The following is a 22,696-nucleotide window of genomic DNA, read 5'->3' as shown; positions in this document are numbered from 1 at the left end:
CTATGAACGCTACTTTCTATCTGGGTGTCATCTTTGCCATATAACAAGAAGTATATAGCCTCCTTCGATAAATGGAATATCAAATACCGAAAAGCACGTCCAACTCCGTCCTCACATACTATCTCATTAGCTTTAAAATATACTTAAGTAGTTATTGGGAAAGGATTATTATCCACTATTATTTAAGAATTGCAAAGCAGAAGCTATCAAGCGACTAATCCTTAAAACTAGAGCTTGTTCGATTAGTTAAAAGGCAACCCATTTGATAAGAAGACCTTGTGTAATTATACCATCAACCATGCATGAACATCAACCTTATGACGCTAACCCGATTCATCACACCTCAATCGTTAGTTTAAAATTTCTACGCAAAAGAAATAAATACCGTAGATATTTACATATCAGATAGTTGCGCTTAATATAATTTTATCGGAAAACTTCGAATCTGTAACGAATTATTTGAAATCATTAAAGCATATAAAACAAGCATGGAAAATGTACCAGAATAATATCCATTGTAAACAAAACCCGTGTAAGTAGGTATATATGCGATCCGTGATGTACTTGAATAGAAGATTTAAGATCTTACCTTAGGGCCTTTATTTTAATTTTTGGTTTTTGCAACAAGGTGACTAGCCTAAATTAATTAATTATTCTTACCAAACATTTTGTTAAACCTTGTGCAGCGGAGTATTTACTAGCACATTATGACATGAGGATAAAGGCTTTCATCTATAACTTTTTATTTCTTGCAAAATAATAAAATCTGAACTAGATATTGTACTTCTACTTACGTACCTATCAGTGAAGTACCGAGGAAGAATGGCCCCCGAAAGACTAAGTTTTTGTCTTTTACAATTTTTAATATGAGCAAGAAAGAACTACCGAACCAATTTTAATTTTAAATAGAGAAGTTTTAGATGAGATGCAGATGTGTAAGTACGTCATTTGTAATCAACTAAATCCGTGGATCAGTTACAGTTACAGTTACAGCCTTTTTATCGTCCCACTGCTGGGCACAGGCCTCCTCTCACAGGGAGAAGGATTGAGCATTAATCACCACGCTTGCTCAATGCGGGTTGATGATTTCAGACTATATAGTCCAGGTTTCCTTAAGATGTTTTCCTTCACCTTTTTTATCAGCCATTGGTGTCTAAGATATACTTAGAAAGTACATACAAACTTAGAAAAGTTGCATTGGTACTTGCCTGACCTGGATTCGAACCCGCGCCCTCACACTCGAGAGGTTCACCGTGGATCAGATGTCAGGTAAAATAGGGACTTTAATTCGAGTGGCTCTTAGATAAACAAGTACTTACCAGTGGCGAAGGGTGGTTTAATGAAATAGGGAAGCCGCAGCAAAAAAAAAAACTGGGGGGGGGAGTGCTCAGGGATGGGGGGGGAGAGGTAATGGAGGTAATTTCTCAGTCCACCTTTTAGCACTGACTGAGAGACTGATAGTTTGAACATGTTTTCTCGAGGAATTCGGCAGATTATTAATATCTATAAAACTTTATTATCTTTAGTTAGGTATATTAACTAGGTACTAGAATCTGAGAAAACTTGGCACTAGAAACAATACATTTTAAGTATTTAATTTACAACGGCCTGTTAGCCATTGATATTTATCGTAGGTATTTATCCGTCAGGACGTTAGTAATTTTAATATAGACGTATTGGTAGGTAATTCACCCGAGCGGCGTGCCCGAGTTTTATAACACGTTTTTATTCTCAAAACTTAACCTTGAAAAATAAGTTCCTTCCTAAAGTAAACAATCTGTCGGATCGGAAAACAGTCTAATGCGATTAATGCTATAGGTACATTAAAAAGAAACCTGATGCCAACTGTCTACGTATCAAAATACATCATTTCAACGTAGATATCTCTATTTTCACTAGGTACACACACTGTAGTACTGTACTTGTACTCATGTACTGAGTACCAGGTCACACAGTGCGATCGTGGGAATTAGTAGGGAGTAATGATACTGCCAACTATTTAATCAAAATTATCAAAATTATATACTTGGTGAATTCATAAAAATAAATAAATTCCCAACTAGGGTCATTAAATCGCGGAGAATCTTAACACCGCGATTCAGGATTTGCATAAAAATGCACAACGCCATCTATGTTGACATAATGTAACTAAAACACACACACGAACTATGTTATTTCCAAATGATACACACACTAATAAATTCAATTAAGTAATACAAAGAACAAATTGTTAATGGTATTATCTAAAACAAAATAAGAACAATGAGAGTGAATTTGTCTGATTTGTTGTTTACATATTTGAGAAAGCGCTGTCACTCGCGCGTAGACAGATATAGCTACTCTACTCTTGACGCGTTCTTTCTCGTTCACTCGCGAGTTTTGATTGGTGGAAGCCGCTCCGTGAGCCGGCTTACCGCTCGCCCTTATTTTGCGAACATCGCGCGGCGCGGCGTGGATGACGTCACGCAAGCGTAGTTTTGTATGGAGGAGGAAGCCGCGGCTTATTTAGTAGGAGCAAAATGTTTCAAGTAATTTATAGACAATTTTTTTTACGGTGGTAGGCGTTTTGTTATACCTACATATTTATATTGTGTGGTTTAAATGATTATATTAATTATACCTATACCTATATTATAAATTATACCTATGCTTCTTTCTTGAAATTCGAAAGGGAAGCCGATGGGAATCGGCTTATAAGGACGCCTCGCCACTGGTACTTACATAATAGCAGTCCCCCAAATGCATTTTTAAAAACTCGCAAATGGAAAAGTGTATTTCTTTTCCATTTCATTTAGAGACCATACCACTAAAAGACTATTGACATGTTGGATCGTAACCGACTAGATCTGCCGTCGATTCATACGTGCCACTGCGACCCAATATCAAGGGGCAATTTATAAAAACAATGCATATGTTGCAGCCAGTATCCCGAAATGCGGCGGCTGTCACGAGATGATCGTGGACCGGTACGTGCTGAAGGTGTCGGACCGCACGTGGCACGCCGGCTGTCTGCGCTGCGTCGAGTGCCGAGCCATGCTGTCAGGGAAATGCTTCGCCAGGAATAATCAGCTGTACTGCACCGATGACTTCTTCAAGTAAGCCTCTTTTACTCTGTACTTTTCTTAAGCGTATTCTATACTTCATCACAGATGTATCTACAAAGTGTTGATGACAGACACATCGTGTAGCAAGTGAGAAAAATGTGTTGCAGTGTGTTTTATTTGTTACTTGAGGAGGATATTTACTTAGCTTGAATAACAGAATTAACACATACTTTATGCATGTTATGGTTACGAGTACCACTAGATTTAACCTTTTCATCAGTTTATCTGACATTAAATAGATGAATGCTTCATAAACCATCGGAACTGCTCTAGTAGATACTTATGATTGAAAAAAGAGTTCTAAAATTGTCTTTTAGTAGATTTCTACTTTTTGCTAAAAGTCAGTTTATGCAACATGAACCAGACGAATGGTTCATAAACCGTCAGCACAATTCGGCAGTGCTCCATTAGATATCTACTTACCCACTTAAGGAAATAAATTGTTAAGTTTTCTTATAGCTTTGCAAGATTTTCTACGAAGCACCTATAGCGAAAAAATATTGACTAACATATTAATCGTTTCCTATATCAACTCCTTTGGTCTTGCCTTTATGTAATAGCGTCTGTCACGTTGATAATGTTGTTGTGATTGCGGCTGTTGTCCCAGGCGGTTCGGCACCAAGTGCGCTGGCTGCGGGCAGGGCATCCCCCCCACCCAGGTGGTGCGGCGAGCGCAGTCCCACGTCTACCATCTGCGCTGCTTCGCCTGCGCCGCCTGCGCAAGAACCCTCAACACTGGCGACGAGTTCTATCTCATGGAAGACGGCAAGCTTGTCTGTAAACCTGATTATGAAGCCGCCAGAGCAAAAGGTAACGTGCCACTTATTCGTTGTTATAGTTTTGTGGTACTAAACCTCTGTTCAAAAGACAGCAGCATGACAAAGTAGATGAAATAGTAGTTCACAAATATCTAAAAAACAGCTGCTTTCTACAGAATTTGAACCAAACAAATTATTCACTCCTTAGGAAAAGAAAATGGCAAAATCTACATCAAAATCACTTGTAATGTGCAATGTCCAGGCGGCGAGGGTTCGTTAGACGGGGACGCGGCGAGCAAGAGGCCTCGGACCACCATCACGGCCAAGCAGTTGGAGACCTTGAAGAATGCGTACAGCAGTAGTCCAAAGCCGGCGCGCCATGTACGGGAACAGCTGGCGCATGACACGGGGCTGGATATGAGGGTGGTGCAGGTCTGGTTCCAAAACAGGTCAGTTGCTTTATGCATTTTGTGTATACTATCGGTAATTTAGGAATTATACTATCGGTAATCATAATATCCTTAGATATTCAGCCATACACGCTGCCTTTTTTTAGCTATGAATATTCTTCTCTTTAAAGATAGGTACCACCCAATCTTTTGAAAATGTATGGTGTGTTAATTAATGAAAACCCACTGAGGATAGAAAAGGAAAACATAAAAGTTTATCCATAAATTAAGTTAAAACGACATTTATTTCTTTTTAACGTTGAAATTATGCATGCAAGTAACGCCTCTTTAACTGCGCCGATACGTTCGATATATCTGTACCTAATCAATGTCACTTGCACGCGAAAATATCTAAGAGCCCCAGTTAATATTATTCAAATGTACACTGTACAGAGGTACTCAGATTTTCAGTAAAAATAATGTAACGGGTCGATTACTCCAAATTGATGTTTATTGTATGACATACTCGTAGCACCATTGCTTTCTTCTCAAGTCAGTTGGAAGTTTATGGTATGTTATAACTAGTTTACGGTCAAGGATTCCGTGTAAAATCCATCAAAATAAAGTTAACAATCGTCAATCTGCCTCTAGCAAGTGAGGTGATCAATACTTATTTATTTATAGATTGTTGTGAATTGCAATTAAAATAAATTAAACTTTTGGCTTTAGCTAAGTTGTTTGCCAAAAGTAACGTTGAAATTGTAAATTTTCATATGATAGTAATTTAGGAACATCAAGTCAAGGAATAAGATGTCTAGAATGTTCTTTAAAATAATTATATAATTGCGAGCCCTTGAACTGTACTTATGTACTTCTTGCAACTTCCAACGCAATTGATCTACATAACATTTAAGAGAAATCCCGAGGCGTGACTCGCTATTTAAATCATTCTTGAGCCTATTCTTGCTGACCTACAAATTCCAAAAGCTTAAAAGGTATTTGGAATGCGAGAATTGCTTATTTTATTATGTTTGAATAAATACGATATATGTATAGAGACCATGGAGATGATTTTTGGCGATACTGTCTACTTACTTCCAGGATTTTGCCGTCTCAGATAATTTTCATTTCAATTTATTATAGTATGAAAATATCCGCGAAGAAAAATAAGTAGATGCTTTGTTAGATGTTACGGGTGTTTGGTTTATACCTACTCGGACGTTCAGTTTTTATTCATGTAAATGTTGTATGACGGGGCTCAATACTCAAATGATGTGTGCAGAATACCCATCTATCAAAAGAACGTCCTTCAATATTCGCGTATTGTGTGCCTTGTAAAGCAGTGTTGTTGGTGTGTTTGGGCATAGTCGCGGAACTATGTTGTGTTGCGCGCGAGTGACTGCAGTCACGGCAGCGGTCACGCCCTGCACATCGGCCTCGCCTCGTAAACCTGAACGCGATATCACAATCGACTTCTTTACTTTATGTGCTCGATATAGCACAATGCGAGCTCACGTTAAACATGTTGTTAGCGTTGCGCATTATATTGCCATGGTTTCACGGTTTTGTTATATTTTTTTTGTCGTTAACGTTCTTCATAATTTTGTTTTATTTCCAGAAATATTACATTTTGAATTTCTGTTCAAAAATAAAAAGTGGTATCCAAATGCATACAAAATGATAATCGGATAACTGCCACAGATAAAACAAATACCTATATATTTATGCAAAATCAATTGACTAAAAAGGTTATGTTGAGGTTTTACACTGAATATTTTTTCTTTATTGTTTTTTTTTTCGGTTTAGCAAATGGGATCCAGGGAATTTTGAGAATATCAGCCTGTATCTAGGTATTGTTAGGAAAAAGTTTCTGCGTCAAGATTTTTGTCAACCTATTTTTTTTATTAAAGTACTATTTTTGTTTTGTGCTTCCAATATGATGGCAATTCGGGATAAGGATTTAGCAGCATAGCATCTTATTGGATATTTCATACCGTCTTTACTTGTAGAATCTGAATTCACAATAACACATAAGGTTCTAATACATATCTTTTTTTAATTCAACAGAAATATTCATATGAGGAAAAAATGTTTTTTAGCATTTTTAAGCTAAACATGATATACCTATCCGTTATACAAATTTAAAATATAGAGTTAAAATATTGTTCCTCAGATGCCTTCCGCCGTTTCTTAAATAGCGAATTAAAAAAAGGCTGAACCACGTTTGATGAAACCACAAAAAAAACCGCAAGGCAGAAAACCACTATTCATCTGAAACACCAATCCTTCATCCTTTTTAAGACAAATACTGGTCAAACTTATCTTCTCTTCTATAATCAATTTAACAAATTAATTATTATAGTAAAGAGGTTTTAAGCATTGTTTGTTGAAGTAAATACTGGCTGTTTGGTTTCAAAAAAGTCTGTGGATGCCATTAAGTCTTAATTTCTTTTTTGTTGCAAATGGCATCGTATAATTTTTTTGAGTAAATTGGTCAGTATTTTAATGATTTTAAATAAGTTTACATAGAGGTTTTATTCAACTAAAATTCTTAGCACCAATTTTGAAGAACAAGTTCATTTGAATTGGCGATATAAGTAATTTGGGGGACTTATTCATATTGGACCATTAAACTGTAAAGTACGAAGAAGGCAATTCTGGACAATGTATCAATAATCCGTATGAGGTATATCGCAGCACGCGCTTGGTCCCAGCGGACTGGGCGGAGGCACTTTAATTAATCAAGCTCTTTGTTGAAAGCCGGCGCCCCGCCGCTGCGCTAATAACAACACACGCAAAACATGCGACGGGGGTGTTTTGTTTATACGTCGAATGTACGGTTATTTGTTTAAATCCAAAGTAATCGAAGCGTTATAACGAGTTTGCGTTATTAAATCAAAGTTCAGTCATTATTCGAAGTGCCCATCGCGGCTGAAAAGGGGTTGTAATGTTGTAATGAGTTTCCGCAAAACATACGGCAAGAAATATGGTTCCATATTTCGTACTTGTATGAATTATACACCGAATACAGTGTTGATAGGGTGTGATATGCGGCTAAAGTTTGCAAGAGCTAAAGAGCGTAAAATATTTAGTAGCTTTGAAAAAATCACCGTCGGTCGTCGTCAAACGGCAACCATATTAGGACATATTTTACAAGGGTGGATTTGTATTCCGATTGTCTTTTTACTTGTTTTTTTGTTTATACGACAACCAAAGAGCACAATTAAAATGTCCCTTCACCTTTATAATACAAGTTTCCTCCACCAGACGAGCCAAAGAGAAGCGACTAAAGAAAGACGCGGGTCGCACGCGCTGGTCTCAATACTTCAGATCTATGAAGAGTGGCAGCGGCTCTCCCCGTCACGACCGACTACTGGACAAGGATGAGCTCAAGATAGACCTCGACTCCTTTAGTCATCACGGTAAATATATAAATGCCTTCCCCTTGACTTAATCCACGTGAAGCATATGTATGAAGTAACATATTAAACTGTATCACACGGGAAAAGTGTGGCTTCCCAACAGTTTTTTTCCAATTAGTTCCACAAAACACAGCACAGACAAAAATCCTCTTTGTTAAATATTAGCTAAAATATAGATTTCGTCAAAGGTTCGTGTTCTCTGTTTGTTCGAACGTGGGAAAATATTTTTTATAAGACTTTAATTCAATTCGTCAATTTTCGAATGGTTGGAGTTTGGTTTAGAATGAAAGCGTGGTCAGCAATACGACGTCTAGTCTAGGTAGAATCCATTGGTTAAATTGAATGGCAATATAGATTTTAGTTTGAACAGAATCAGCAAGACTTTAGACTTCAGTTCGGAAAGTGTGATTGTAGCATTTCCGTAGTATTGCTGAAAGTGAACTTTGTTATGTTATTGGTGGTTAATATTGAACTCCATAGTAACCACTTCTTCTAAAATGAAATGTTCGTATTTTTACAAGTTGCAAGCTAGGGTTAGCAAATTAATTTTCTTCGACATGTTATGATGTCTGAAATTCACCGTCTCATTCACATTTCAGAGCTAAGTAACGACAGCTACAGCACCGTAGCGCTGGGCGGGGAGGAGGGCTCCCCGGCGGGAGGCGGCGCGGCGGCAGGGGGGGCGCGCTACGCCGCTACGCCGCCGTACCTGCGCGCGCACTCACCGCCGCATCCTCACTACCACTACCCGCCGGACCATCTTGTCTACACCAATATAGGTATGTCGTAGTGATATGACTTGGGTATTTGTAGCAATTATGTACATAGGATTAGTTGTATTGAAGTAGAACAACGCTTCCCGCATTGAATTACGAGTATTAGCATTGTATTTGCTAACTGCTGCTACGCTACGAACAATTGACTGAACATAACTTTTGAACAATTTCATAGTACACATTTTATTTAAAAACTCCTGAAAAAGTAAGGAGTTTTTGTTTTGGTCAGGTTAGATAAAAGGTCAAGATCGTTAAAGTTTCCAGTTCCAATGTATAAGGCGTGTTTTATACGGGCATTAAAGTGACTTTTTTGACCAACTAAGAATTAAGCCCGAATATTAGTGAGCCTAATACAATTCTCAATGTACTAGGCCAAGCAATGAGCGGTGCAGGCATCGGGGGCGCAGGAGGCGCGGGAGGTGCCTCCGACCTGAGCAGTTCATCATCACCCGCAGCAGGCGGCTACCCCGACTTCCCGCCGTCGCCCGACTCGTGGCTGGGCGAGGCGCACCACTATTCCCCGCGCGCCTTCCCCTAGCGGCGGCCGCCGCCGGCGCACGCGCACCCCGCGCCGCCCGCGCCGTCGCCGCGCGCCCCCTACCCGCATCTGCTCGGCCAACAACCCCTCGAGCTCGTGGTCAAGCGGGAGCTGTAACCTCTCACCAGTGAACATTTCAACGATCAGGACGTTATGAAATCGATTGTGGAGGAACACTGATATTTTTGACACTGTGTAAAATTAAAAGTTAGTCCCGGCCCAAAGCATTCTTGTAATATTTTGACCCATAGTTGAATCCTTGTACCATAGACCCAGGCGACATGGCTACTCTGATAAAGGCAGATCTTTTACAATGCATCTATGATTTCCCAGGGTATCCTGGATAGTGAGTGTAGCTTTTGCTTTTTGGTGTTCGATAGGATTTGCAAAAATGAAAATAAAAGGACATTCATTAAATACACAGTTAAATTTGTTTGCCACTGGTCTTGATAATCTACTTTTTGATTTACGCTGAGATTCCTAAATACGATTGGTGTTTTGTTATATTATGTAACTTTGTGATTGTGCCGTTGATTTAGGATTGTAAAAAATAAATATTTGTATATAGACAACGAGCACAAGATAATTTAAAAGCCTTATACTAGCAAGGTACATTGTTGTAAATAGTATAGAGTCATCAATAAATGTCAAGATGTAAGAGTACCATTAATATTATATGTACATGATTATAATAATGATACAAAGAAATAATATGATTTACGTAGATGTAACGCAATATTTATTTACGATTTAACATTCGACAGAATTTATCACAATATTGTACATAGAGATAATGTAATATAAGTAATAATAGCTGATATAGGCAAGTCCATAGTGATTATAATACTTTGTGCAAAAAATCTAGTCGACAGATGAATGGTATCTATATAAATAATTGTACATGTAATTACAATAAAGTTTTATTTACAACTTACGAGCTATCAGTACCCATGGTCTGCGATTATTTACAGTTCCGTGGTGGCCACTCCCCAGTACTGTTGCATGCGACCCTCGAGATCCAAGGAGTCCTGGGTAGATTTCTCTTGTATCACAGCAAAATCGTATTCCAAATGGTAAGGCATCAGTCGCTGTAGGGATCCGAAATACGCAGCGTTCGGACCCCCGTTTGGTAACCTCCCAGATCCAAATCGAAAGTCAGGTTTTAGAGCAGTACCGAAAGATCTCGCACTACCGAAATGCTTCGATAAGAACGGCACACCTTTTGACTGCTTCCCTGTTAAATGCAGCTGCGGACTGCTTCCCGATAAGCCTTTCAAGTTTCTGAGACTGCTTACATTCGACTTGATACCTTTCGACAAGTTATCTAGCTCTTTGTCGAAAAGCATCTGCGTGTTTTGCTCGAGCATGTACTCCCAGCATTTGAACTGTTCCTCGGGGTTTGAATCATCGTTCCTGTGATCTTCCTCTTTATCCTCTTCAACTCGCACACGTATGGCTCGAGCGACGCCTCCGCGACAACTCCTACGTTCGGAAGCTTTGGCTTGTGACCGCACGCTGGCGTAGTGTTGGTGGCTGATCGCTTCACTAAGCGGCCGGTCACTCTGACCACTCGGAGACGATCGGTCACTACTTGGCTTCGGCGGCGTCACCGAGTGACAACACGGCTCCAAACGTGAACAACAACAATCAGAACGACACACAGACTTATTACTGTTTATTGTCTGACGTAATTCTCGCATTAGCAAGTCAACATCAGACCGCGCCGCGTCAAATCGAATTATAACCACAGATATGCAGTCTTCTACGCCGTAGCTTTGTGCTAGATCCTGCAGTCTCTTAGCTGCAAGAACAGGGTTACGTTCAGCTCGAACTTCTGATACTGCGGTCTCCATACTAACAGCATTCCAGAATTTACCATTGCCTAATATTAGAAACTCATCGTCTTCTTTTATGATGGTTTGTATAACATCAGGATCTGGCACAGTGTTAGGATATCGCGTAGAATATCCGAGTCGCTTGTTGTTTTCTATGCCCAGGCTAAGAGGTCCATTTCGTCTGCTAAGAACTGCTTTGGTATCCCCGACATTGGCAAGTCTCAAATTATATTTCCGAGTGGCATGCCCAAACCCAATTTCTTGGGCAGTTACGGGAGATAAATGACACATAATTAAGCATGCACCTTTCTTTTGACCTTTTTCTTTAAGTTCCCTGTGTGCAGACAAAACTACATATTTCATGTACTCGTTTACAGTTTCCTTTATAGATTTCTCTTCAAGCAAAAGTCCAGGTATAGCCGTTTGTAAAATTTTTGGCACTTCAATATCGGTTTCACCATCGATTATAGCAAATAAACCTTCTCTATTGCAGAAGGATGGAAGACGAATTTGGGCACAGCATAGTTGTAATGATTTATTTGGGCATTCTGAAAATCCAGTTGTCCAAGGGGTTGATCCATTCAATTCCTCATGATAACCACTTTTTTGTGTCCACGGCAAGGAGTGTCGCCCAGTGACATCTACTAGACTCAAAGGTCGTTGACATCTGTATGCACTGAATTGCGAAGGATCAACTTGTAACTTTTTATTACACGATATATCTAAAAACTTTAACTGTTTAGGAGCAAGAAGCCTTAAATCTATACTATCGAGTTCATTATGAGCAAAATCTAATATTTTCACGGATGCACTGCACGCAAACATCGGAACAGAACGTAATCTGTTCGAATGAGCTCTAACAATTTTTATATTGTTTAGCTGTGGTAAGTTTTCTGGTAGTCTCGAAAGACAGTTCCCAGATAACACAAGTTCTTCAATATCTGGCCAGAAGTTGATGCACGCTTCTGGTAAATTAGTCAAGCAGTTATAGGCAATGTGCAGTATCTTTAATCCTCTGAAGGCTATAATGACATCTGACACTTCATCGGTGAGACAGTTTGCTGTTAGGTAGAGGCGTTCTAGACAGTGTGAGGATGGGCCTCTCGCATGCGGTAGTCTGCTTAACCTGTTATTTGTGAGATTTAGGACACACAATCTATCACATGCTGAGAAGAAATTTTCTGGTAAGGATTGTATGCAGTTATCGTGGAGTAGTAGTTCTCGTAAGGGTGATCTCAGTCGGGGCATGGAGGGTATGCTTGATATCTTGTTGTGCGCGAGGTGTAGGCTGCTGAGACTGGACAGTTCGCTACAGAACAGATGTTCAGGGAGCGAGGTGAGCTGGTTGTTGCTGGCGTGCAGCGTGGTGAGGTCGGAGCAGCCGCTGAGCCACTGCGGGAGTGACGTCAGCTTATTGTGAGAGACGTCAATTTCGACTAGGTTGATCGGTGGTACTGTTGTTGTTAGCGTTTCTAGTTCTGGAAACAATAACGTTAGGATTAATATGAGTGTTACATCATAACACAATGATTATGCGACTGCTTACTATGAAATAAACCTACAAGCTCTGTTTATATTATGAAGCCGAAAAGAATGACTAATTTACAAACAATTTCTTTCGCTGATGTTTGAAGAACGTTAGGTTGTGTTTTTACATATTTTTCTTAAATTTTAATGATTCCTACCCTCCAAAAATGCTAATACATGTACAAATAAGCTTACGGTTATGTGGCGCCCGTAGTATCCTCAGCATGGCTCCATGTAGACCGAGGTGTTGCAGCGTATTGTGTGCTGCGTATAATTCGCGAAGACCGCGCAGCGCCGACACGACCAAGACTTCGACAGTGTTGTGGGAAATGTCCAGAGATACCAGGTGCTGAAATGTGAACAAATTAACAAGTTTAGAATACACATTTTGCTTTATGTAGACATGCGTTGTCTGTAATACTAAAGTTACGTCCATATTTTTATACTAGCACAGCAAAGCATGTGATATTATTCGGTTAGAGTGGGCTATTTCTGAAACCTAACAGCTCAGGTCAACTGATATGTTATGTTAATGAAATCTTTCATTACCATCTAGAAATAGTTCACAGTGTCTCGTAAAAGTTATTTAGAAGCAGTTATTTCCAAAGGAATTTTACACAAGTAAGATACACGTTATTAACCATTGATTGAATGTTAAAAATATGAGCACTGATTATATCTACGGTATCTGACCATGGCCTCCGCCTCCTGCACCGAAAGCGGACATCCGAACCAGTCTATTTACTATGGTATTTAACGTAAAGTGGATTCCTCATTACACAGGTATTTAGGTATAAGATTCCATTGGTCAATTAACTCATAGTTGCCAAGTTTAATAATAATAATAATAAAGTTTATTGATCCACAGTTACATTAATGAGACCATTAATGAGCCAAGTATGATGCTTCCCTTTCAGTTTGTGCCAATAGATTTATTTACCACGGTATTCGTGTGGATTTCTCATTACTAAAGCATTTAGGGAAAAGATTCTATTGGTTAAATACCTACCTCACAGTTGCGTTATCTCTCCGGTCGTATCGAATTACGGTCCCATCGGGCTATGAGAGTGGAGGAATAGTGAGTGCACAGGCATTTGCGCAGACACAGATCACTATAACGCGTCCTGCGCAGTTGGTTAATCTCCTCATATGAGAACAGCCGCCGTAGCCGATAATACGGATAGGAGGACATCATCAGTTGCAAAGTGTGATGCTTTCTTTCAGTTTCTTGTATCATTGATTGATATCTATTTAGTATTACGGTATTCAATGTAAAGCGTGGGTTCTCCATTATTAAGGTATTTACCTCATAGTTGCCCAGTATGATGCTTCCCTTCAACTTGTTATGTCGTAAGTCTACGGTGGTGAGGGGGGCGCGGTACTCCGATTTATTTTCGTCGTCCGGCGCCATTGGTGGCTTGTTGCTTGGCTGAAACATAAAATTCAAGATAGGAAGTAAATTGTGAGGTCTTCATGAAAAAAAAGTTTTTGAAGCAATCCAAAGTAAGTAGGTATTACTGCAAGTTTTTATTTATATTTTGGCATGTAGGTACCTACATTATTTTCAGTTTTCCTTAATTAAATACTGTAAATGAGTAGTGTAAGTGTGAAAAAGTATAAATCGCGTTACGCTTACTCCAAAATGTGTGATAAGGTTCCGAGTAGCAACCAATGTTCTAAGTCGGGGCAGTCGGAGTGCACAATCTACGGAGCGCAGTTCGTTGTCGCTCACTTGTAGCTCCTCCAATCTGAAAACAAGGGAAAGTGAATGAATTACTAGATTTTTATATAGGTATTATTTGTAGTTATGGGAAGATACTTTAAAACAACAGTGATGGCAAAAATTTCATATCTAGTATTATGACACCAAGAATAAATTGGACCAGTTTAAGGACAATACATCGCCACCCTATGATACATCCTTTCGTAAACTTTTGTCAACACACAAGTCTGTTTATCATTGCTTCAGATGATGATTGATTGCCATTACCTATGCAAAACTTTGAGCAGTATAGATTATTAGATTGTGCAAGTGCATGTACACATAGAGTTGAACGTACCATTTAATTAGCTAGTATGTAAATCCATCTAAAGCTTTGGTCACACTGAGTGAATATCCGCTGCAATTCACACGCGTGTAAATGACTGCATGACGAATAAAGCTAAGTAATACAATGTTCTTGCAAGTATACCTAGTTATTTACTTTATTCCGAATGCAGAAGCATCAGAACGCAAAACATTGTAACACAATATTTTAGACGCTACATAGACTGTAGAGAACTTATCCGACAGTGTGATCGAGGCCTTAAGATAGCATCACAATAAGTCGATTTGTTATCCAACAAAGTAACAGAGATTGTATCGAGACTATTCGAGAAATACAGACCGATTTAATATGTACCTACACACGTGTATCTAAACAGAAACTTTATAGCCACCGCTAATTAGAAAGTAACATCGTTAATTACTGTTTTTGCTTGTAGACAAACCATTAAAAGATTTTTATTGGATGGCAATACACGATCTCATGAACCAGCGAAATAAGAGAAAATTAATCGTATTAAGTGATACCGAATGCTGGTGAAAAAGAACCATAAGCGGGAATTTTCCAAATGTTAAAAAGACCATATGACCCATAAAGTTTTCTTTAATTTTATTTCATGTTAGGTATACTTCAGTATTTTCTATGAATTTTGGTATCCTTTCAAGAATTTTGCGGGTACTCACCCGTGAATGTATGCAAAACAATACAATGCGTGCGTCACGTGCGTGTATAGATTTCATTTTTTAAATTAAATATATTTATTATTTATAAAAAGTTTATTGCATCATTTTAGTTCGAGAATATATTTTCACTATTTCGTAGCTCTATAGCACATACCACGCATCTGAATACTTGGCCCACTAGCTCGAAAACCGTGACCAAGCAATTAAAAGCTTTTTGAGATAGACTAATATTTGTTATTCATATTTTTTGTTCGTAAGTAGCAATAATATTAAGAATCACAAAAGATCAAGGTTCCAATAGACCATTAACTTGTTTAGAATAGGGTACTTAAATACACTGAACTTTTTTACGTAAACATTACTTGAACATTCTTAATATTATGCAAGGGGACTATAAAATCTTCATTACTTTCTTACCTACTGGTTTTATTACCGTACGTAACTATATCAATAGCTCAACCTACCTGTTTTCTAATTAACTAACTCTGACACGGGTAGTACATACGCATACCATAAAAAGGCTTTCCAAAACATTGATATAATAACTCTACAAGTTACAGCTAAGTTAAAGAAGTAAAGGCAAAAACCACTTCTATGTAGATAAATATTTACATATACATAATTACATTAGCGTTACAAAATGCTTTAATTTTTTAAAGAAAGTGAGAATTTAAATGGAGGATGATTTGATGTTAACGTTGGTACAGTCAACTTCAGGTCAGTGGTAACAGTTTTATAGGAAAATCGTACTTATTACTATTGAGTTAAGGTGCATGACAGTTACCACTGATGTGCGGTCTACTGTACTACTTACAATAGAAAAAAATGTAGAGGTTTAGTTAGTGAAATTGAAATAAGTACCTAAACGAAATTTTGATTGACTGGTTGATTGATGCCCCTTTGTTTTTTGGTCAATAATTTTCCAGTGCAACAGAACAACAATGCGCAAATCCACATTTCAACACTAAAATCTATTTCGTAAAGCATTATTAAAACGTCGCTGAAGTTACATGCTTTTTAGCTTAGTAAATGCATTCCTTATTAAATGATTACCACGGTGCGATTGCCATCGCTCGAAGCTGACATATGGAGCAACGAGAGCGACAAGAGCTAATTACGGGGTAAACAATTATTATGTACAAGTTCATAACTGTTGACCGACATAAAAAGGACGGTAGTCTGTCTTAGCGGTTACATTCAATTCTTACGGAGAGGATAATATCGCGGTGATATATTTCTACAAATGTTACAATTTAGGTACACTATATTCTTTGAATAGATCAATCTCGTAATCACATAGGTGGAAGATTAAACTAACCCAACATGCGAGTGAACAAAGAAATGAAGACTTACCAATATTTTCTAAAACGAAATTATAAAGACGTATCACAACTGTAGAACAAACGAAAAAACCACGTAAAACCACGTTCACTATTCCACGAATTCATCATAGAGTAAGAACGTTTGCACCGTTAAAATGTTCGTGTTGCAATCTTTTTTTCTTTTAATTATTCTTTAGAATAATAAAAACAAATAATGCTGGTAACGTAAGGTGAGTGTGTGGTCGGACTGACCGTATGCGCCGGCGCCGCCCCGCTGACCACGCGTCTGAAGCAACATCGTACGGCAACCGCCATCGATGTTACATGCAAGCATTGTTGTGCCTCTATCTATCAATGAATCTATGCAATACATTTAACTACTAAACATTCATCATGTTTCTTCATTCAGATTTCCCTTTATTAAAATCTAGTTAGGAAGTTTGTATTAGTAAGTACAACTTTAATCGCACTGCTGATGTTTGGTAGGTACCTAAATGCTTATGTACGGACTAAATTGATCTGATATTCATGGTTCTATAACGCATGGTTACACTATGTGCTGTTAGATTTACTTGATTTTCGTAAATATAAATAGGTAACAATAACATCCCCCGAGCCTTTTCCCAACTATGTTGGGGTCGGCTTCCAGTAAAAACGGATTCAGCTGATTATCAGTGCTTTACATGTCATTTTCTTTTCTTTTATGGGCTATATAATTCCTATCTCTCATTTTTTTATTTTTTATTAAACTTGCTTCATAAATCCTCTTGTAAAATAGATGGCATTTAAAAAACCCGAAAATACTTAAGTACATAAATTGTATTTGCACATTAATTAAAAATTAAGAAGTAGCCGATCACAGCAAAAAAAAACTACAAATAAGTTCCATAATATAGTAGGCAAGGCAATATACCCAAGTTGTGAAGACATAAGCTGCCATTAGGCGCCATTGTTGTCCTACAAAGAACTCTAATTGCAAATACCTACAACAAACATAAATAAACGGAATCTTTATTACAGTAGAATGTACGGAAATGGTAAAGGACGAATAAATACTTCGAATGACTCACAAACGGTGGATATGATCAAATAATTGTTATTTAGTACTTGTTTTTATTAAGATTACCTCGAAATTCCCTGTTTAGACGTTATTCACGGCTCTTTGATGGAACATCTAGATTGCAACGACGATTTATAATAGACCTGCCAATTTAAGCAGGATATCGATGTTAACAAAATAGATACACAATATTAAGGAAGCAGCAATTTAATTCAATTATAAGTAGGTAATCACGTTCGTATCCTAATAAAATTATTAATTTGAAAGTTCGGATGTTTGCTATTAAGGAACGCGGAACGGATTTTAACACCCTTGTGTACAAATTAAGCTGAAATGTACTGAACAGTACGTTGGGTCCTTTTAGGCTATCCTAATTCAAAATGGTCTCATACGATTTGCTACGTTAAAAATGTTGTGTCACAACAATTAATTTGATTATTTTTTTAAGGCACTGGTTGTGACTAAAATACGCTCCAATTGTAAAAACAATTCTAGATACTTAATTTCAATATCGATAAGTAGTTAAAACGAGTATACGAATAGATTAGCTAACAGGGGTTGCGCGTATGCCGCAGCAAAGTGAACGTAACGCGCACGGTCCGGCGAGCAGATGTAGATAGCCCCGCCCGCGGCGCGTACGCAAGCACTCACTTTAAAAAATTAGCACACAACGGAAACCCCGCGTCTTATACCAACACATGATGAGTACTTGCTTAGACACTTCGGATTCGATTAATAGATATAATGGTTTCCGATGATAAAATCGAAACAACATAGTTAATAATACTCGTTTTTAAGACTGGCTCAACTTAACTCTACAAAACGATCAACTTGCTTATTACTATTGAAATCATTTATGATAACCAAACCCTAAATATTTGAAAGAATAGGTATGTTAGAAAAACACAGTTACAAACAAAGTTTTTCAACCCGGATTTTTCAAGTAAGACAACGAAGTTTCCTGATAGACAAAGTTTAATCTGTAGCATTGCTAGCAGTGAGTAAATTTTCCTAACATCTTTATGGGACTCGGACTTGGTACTCGGACCTGGTATTCTTGAGGGTAGAGACTCATATGTAATCTATAATAATGCGGATTCAACATTGTCTAAGGTTATTGTATGATAAAACCTGAAAAGATTAAGACATGCACAAACAGCCAGTAATAATGACCACAAATAAAGAACATTCTAGAATGATATTCAAACAGTTGAATGCGTTCTTTTTTTAAACTAAGTACACAGATATCGAAACAAAAGGCCGAAGGCTAAGATTGGTGCGAGAGGTGCCACGAACGCCACGCTTCGTCAGCCGAGCGTTACTGAATGGGACTAGTAATGATCGCATAGCCATACGTGAACACTATACTCGGCGAGTCAAACAACATCCACTAAAATGATTGCATTTAGTTTGAAGATTCTTGTTATTGCAGACAGCTGATTGTGGGCAAGACAGCCTACCCAATTTTAAGGAGTGGTCGCTGTCGCTCAAGTAGTGTGATAATGACATAACATGCTCAAGTAGTGTGATAATGCTATCGTTGAAACAGTGTCAAAAATATTTTGTTTCTCAGCAAAGAAAGTTCAAAAATCTCTTCTTACTATGTGAACAGTGAGATATGGTTATTGTCACTTGACTAGCCCTGGTGTCAGAGTTTTCGCGATACCGAGGCAACGACCACTACTTAGTCTCTTAGTCGGAGACACCACCAACTTTTAGCGGGGTGCTTTGCGAATCTACAAAGCTACTTTGGCATGACTTAGGAATAGAACCTGGGAACCCGTCACAAATAGCTTAAAGTTACTTGATCCCATGCAGAGTCCCTGCCGAATCCCTTAAAAATGTATCTTAAGCTGTTGCAATTGGTGATTCGTAGAACCGCGGTGTATCTTGAAAAACCAACTGAAATAAATTATGCTCAAAACAAGACTTACTGTGTAAGCTGGCATATTTCCTGCGGCAGTTCTGTGATCCTATTATCACTGATGTCCAGGTGTGTTAAGGACTGCAGCGTCCAGGCCTGGGCCGGTAGGGCCGTGAGCGCGTTACTGCGCAGATGCAGCACGCGTACCGTGAACGCGCCGGCCGCGTGCTGCGCGAGTGCCGCGCCAAGCGACGCCCGACCGCCGCCGCTGAGATCCAACACATTTGGAGGCTGTGTGCTTTGCGTGCCCTACAACAATATTAAGGATCGCATTTTAGACTGGTGAACTTTGAAATAAGTTATTGTTTGGGGTGTTTGTTCAATAGTTGTCTGTCATTGAAGGTTGGTTTTTGTGCTCATCTATCCAGATATAGATATTTTTTTCTTCTATACCTTTCCCATTTTTGTATTAACGGTCGTCGTGTTGTAATAAAACATTCGCGCGAGATATGAAAATGTATTAGTGAAAACGTAGCAATAGAGATAATCAACATAATTGATCCAGTGATTACTATCTACATTACAAAGTAACTAATTGTGAGAAAGTAAATACATGTTCATGAGTCATAAATGTTAACCAACCGAATGTTCACATTTTTCTCTCAACGTGTTCGGCTCCAAGCTGTCCAGGAAAATGTCTTCGGGACTTGGTTGTGTGAACACATCCAAGCTATCGACCTCCTCTTCTTCACACTTCATTGTATTCCTCTCTACCATCACAGAGAACTAGCACTAACACAACACAAACAATAAAACTGTGGAGCTTTGTGGTAAACGTATCGTAGTCGTTACATCAAATGACATTTTAAAAGCAACTGCAGTAAGACGGTGTTCGTCTGTCTCGGTGTGTAACCACGATGGGGCCGACGAACTCCTTTGAGTATTGTTATTCCCAAAGACTACGGAATCTCCTGTATACTTCATTATTCCATTCACGTCGCTGACGCTTGCATAAATGGCGTTTGTCCTTGATTAAAATTGATTTCTAGAAATCATGATCATTGGATGATTTTGCCTGAATTGCTAAATTTGGAGTTTTATTTGACTGTTTTCTTGAGTATGGCAAATAACGACACTGGAATTTAGTTATAAAAACACGGCTTGAGGCACGGGTGACAAAAGCGAATTGTGCACGAAGGGTAAGCTTAGTGCGACTGCTTCGAGTGACTTTTTACTTGTGAAGCGTCAGCGTGCGCGCAGGCCACTATCACCGGCGCAGACGCAGCCGTACTCTGCACACCTCGACCGTGACATTTCTTTCAGGGTGTACTGTACACTATTTTTTAATTATCACACTTTGCATAATTTCCACCATGAAGACCAATAAAACATATTTGGAGAGCATATTGCTTGTCTTTAGAATTCTATAAATGTTTCACACGGCTCGAGCCTAGTAAATTATTCACATGTTCATGAATATTTTACTCAAGTCATGTAGGCAATATGAGCAGTAATTTATGATAACCAGTAACTGTTTCCTAGGTATACACAAGTGCGTATACCGTTCAGTGATAGTACCTAACCAGTGAACAAGTGTCAGCTGAAATGAGTTTTGTAAGGAAAATAATTGTTACATCAAAACACCATGTAGGTCGCAGTTACACAACCCTGTTGTGATTGACGTCAAATTGCACATTGTAACGTCAAAAACTATGATAAGCTTTAGAAAATTTCTAACAATTTACCGCTGTTAAGTTGACGGTTCGTTAGTTTGAGAAGTGTACCGGAATCAAATCCTCAATCATCTGCTAAGAGCTCATATCTGCACGCCTTAGAGCGCGCGACGGAACTAAACATTAAACCACGAAAGATTTGCTCCAATTACTCTAAGTACTTAAACTACTGCAAACCGTGGTAAAACGATTTGCCCACACATGTTTAACATTATGATCTGATTAGTTTCTACACGCGCTAACCATATAAGCTTAATCAATATAGGTAGGTACATATTAAATTCGCATGATAAAAGCACGTACCTCTTTCAGCCAGCAAAACCACATATTTCTCTCCCAAATAGTGCTGAATCCGAGGAACAGATGATTCATGGTGTTATCTCCGGACGCCAGGTTCCCTTGACAACGCGGCTTCACACAGAGAACCAGTCTTTGAGCCTTTGGTGGACATAGCTCTATACTACCGCCACTAAGTTCTAGCATTTCCCATGCTGTCCCTGTAAAAATATTAAAGTCGTTTTAAAGATACTTTAACCGATAAGTTATAATCAATGTACTGAAGTGCAACGAACCATAAGAATGCAGTCTGGATCCTATCACGTAAGCCGGTCTCGGTTTCCACTGCGGAAATACATGTCCTTTCAGCACATACACAGTACCGGATCTTAGAACTCCTCCAGTTCGCGGGGCAGGTCCTGCGCACCATCGTAACGTATGTCGCAGTTCTGGGTCCACCGCCAGCCTCAGTCGACGAGCCTGCGACCTCCAACCACATGTCGCTAAGTACTGCTCTTGTATCCGCAAGGGATATTCATCTTGTTCCAGTCGTCTCGCATTTGCTCCACCAATTTGCAGCCATAGAGACAGCTCGTCATTGAAACCAAGATCTTTGTTTATTTCTTCTACTGTTGTGTTGAGAGTGACCTTGATCAGTTTGCTGGGCGCATCGATGGCGAACGGTTCCAGGCCTTCGAAGACTCTTATCCAGCCGTATTCATTAGCGTCGCGGGGTCTGAAGCCTCTGGTGGAGGCGAGGCGGCGCAGCGACTTGCGCGGCGCAGGAGGCGATGAGGCGAGGAGCGGCTGGCGAGCGACCATGTCGCGCGGCAGGTGGTGGCGGGAGCGGGTGCGCGCGCACAATGCCCGCGCGCCGGACCCGCGCCCGCCGCTGCATTACAATTGGGTCGGACTCGTGGTGGGGGTGGGAAACATGTTGCTCGGTCAGTCGGGAACATGACTGAATACAAATTAATGCCAATAAAATTCACGATAAGTACTCTTCCCGTCAGTACATGTTTTTATATATTTACATAATGCAGCTGCATAACAATGATTGTGCTAGACAAATGGCTCTCAAATATATTTTTATAGTTTGTATTGACATCATTCAAGCATGACAGGCTGTTATTAGATCATTCCAAACAAACAGAGTATTGTATCCGCCGTGATTAGATATCTAATGTTCAAAACAGTCTGCCGTTCAAAGAAAGGGACGTCTCGGGGCATCGTGGTCGGTTCCGCACCGGCAGCCACCCCACCTGTTGACTCACCTGCTGCGCGGGAACTGTGAACCTTTCACCACCGACAAAATAATGCCAAATATTATCGAATTGGAAATTACTTTGGTACTCGTACATTCC

At 39.1% G+C, this 22,696-nt stretch overlaps 2 protein-coding genes across 2 annotated transcripts in view; one reads left to right on the top strand and one right to left on the bottom strand.

The window, feature by feature from the left end:
* The window catches only part of LOC124646171 (LIM/homeobox protein Lhx3), a 46,322-nt gene extending 37,303 nt beyond the window's left edge, over positions 1–9,019 (top strand). Inside the window, exons 2-7 of the mRNA XM_047186254.1 lie at positions 2,921–3,095; positions 3,706–3,914; positions 4,071–4,311; positions 7,519–7,673; positions 8,273–8,452; positions 8,821–9,019. Coding sequence (XP_047042210.1) covers positions 2,921–3,095; positions 3,706–3,914; positions 4,071–4,311; positions 7,519–7,673; positions 8,273–8,452; positions 8,821–8,987 — 1,127 coding nt within the window. The 3' untranslated portion in view covers positions 8,988–9,019. The remainder of the gene's footprint in view (positions 1–2,920; positions 3,096–3,705; positions 3,915–4,070; positions 4,312–7,518; positions 7,674–8,272; positions 8,453–8,820) is intronic.
* Positions 9,020–9,709: 690 nt separating this feature from the next.
* LOC124646172 (protein phosphatase PHLPP-like protein) lies at positions 9,710–22,177 on the bottom strand. The gene is made up of 8 exons (XM_047186255.1): positions 21,629–22,177; positions 21,360–21,553; positions 19,966–20,109; positions 19,394–19,632; positions 13,986–14,097; positions 13,656–13,778; positions 12,545–12,698; positions 9,710–12,300 (listed from the first exon to the last, which is right to left on the bottom strand). The coding sequence occupies exons 1-8, from the start codon at positions 22,152–22,154 to the stop codon at positions 9,953–9,955; spliced, it is 3,840 nt and encodes a 1,279-aa protein (XP_047042211.1). The 5' UTR covers positions 22,155–22,177; the 3' UTR covers positions 9,710–9,952.
* Between the last annotated feature and the right edge of the window lie 519 nt (positions 22,178–22,696).

The sequence above is a fragment of the Helicoverpa zea genome, chromosome 3, assembly GCF_022581195.2.
Source record: "Helicoverpa zea isolate HzStark_Cry1AcR chromosome 3, ilHelZeax1.1, whole genome shotgun sequence".
In the NCBI taxonomy this organism is placed as follows: Eukaryota; Metazoa; Arthropoda; class Insecta; order Lepidoptera; family Noctuidae; genus Helicoverpa; species Helicoverpa zea.
The sequence above is the reverse complement of the archived record's forward strand: the minus strand, read 5'-3'. Positions and strand labels throughout refer to the sequence as shown.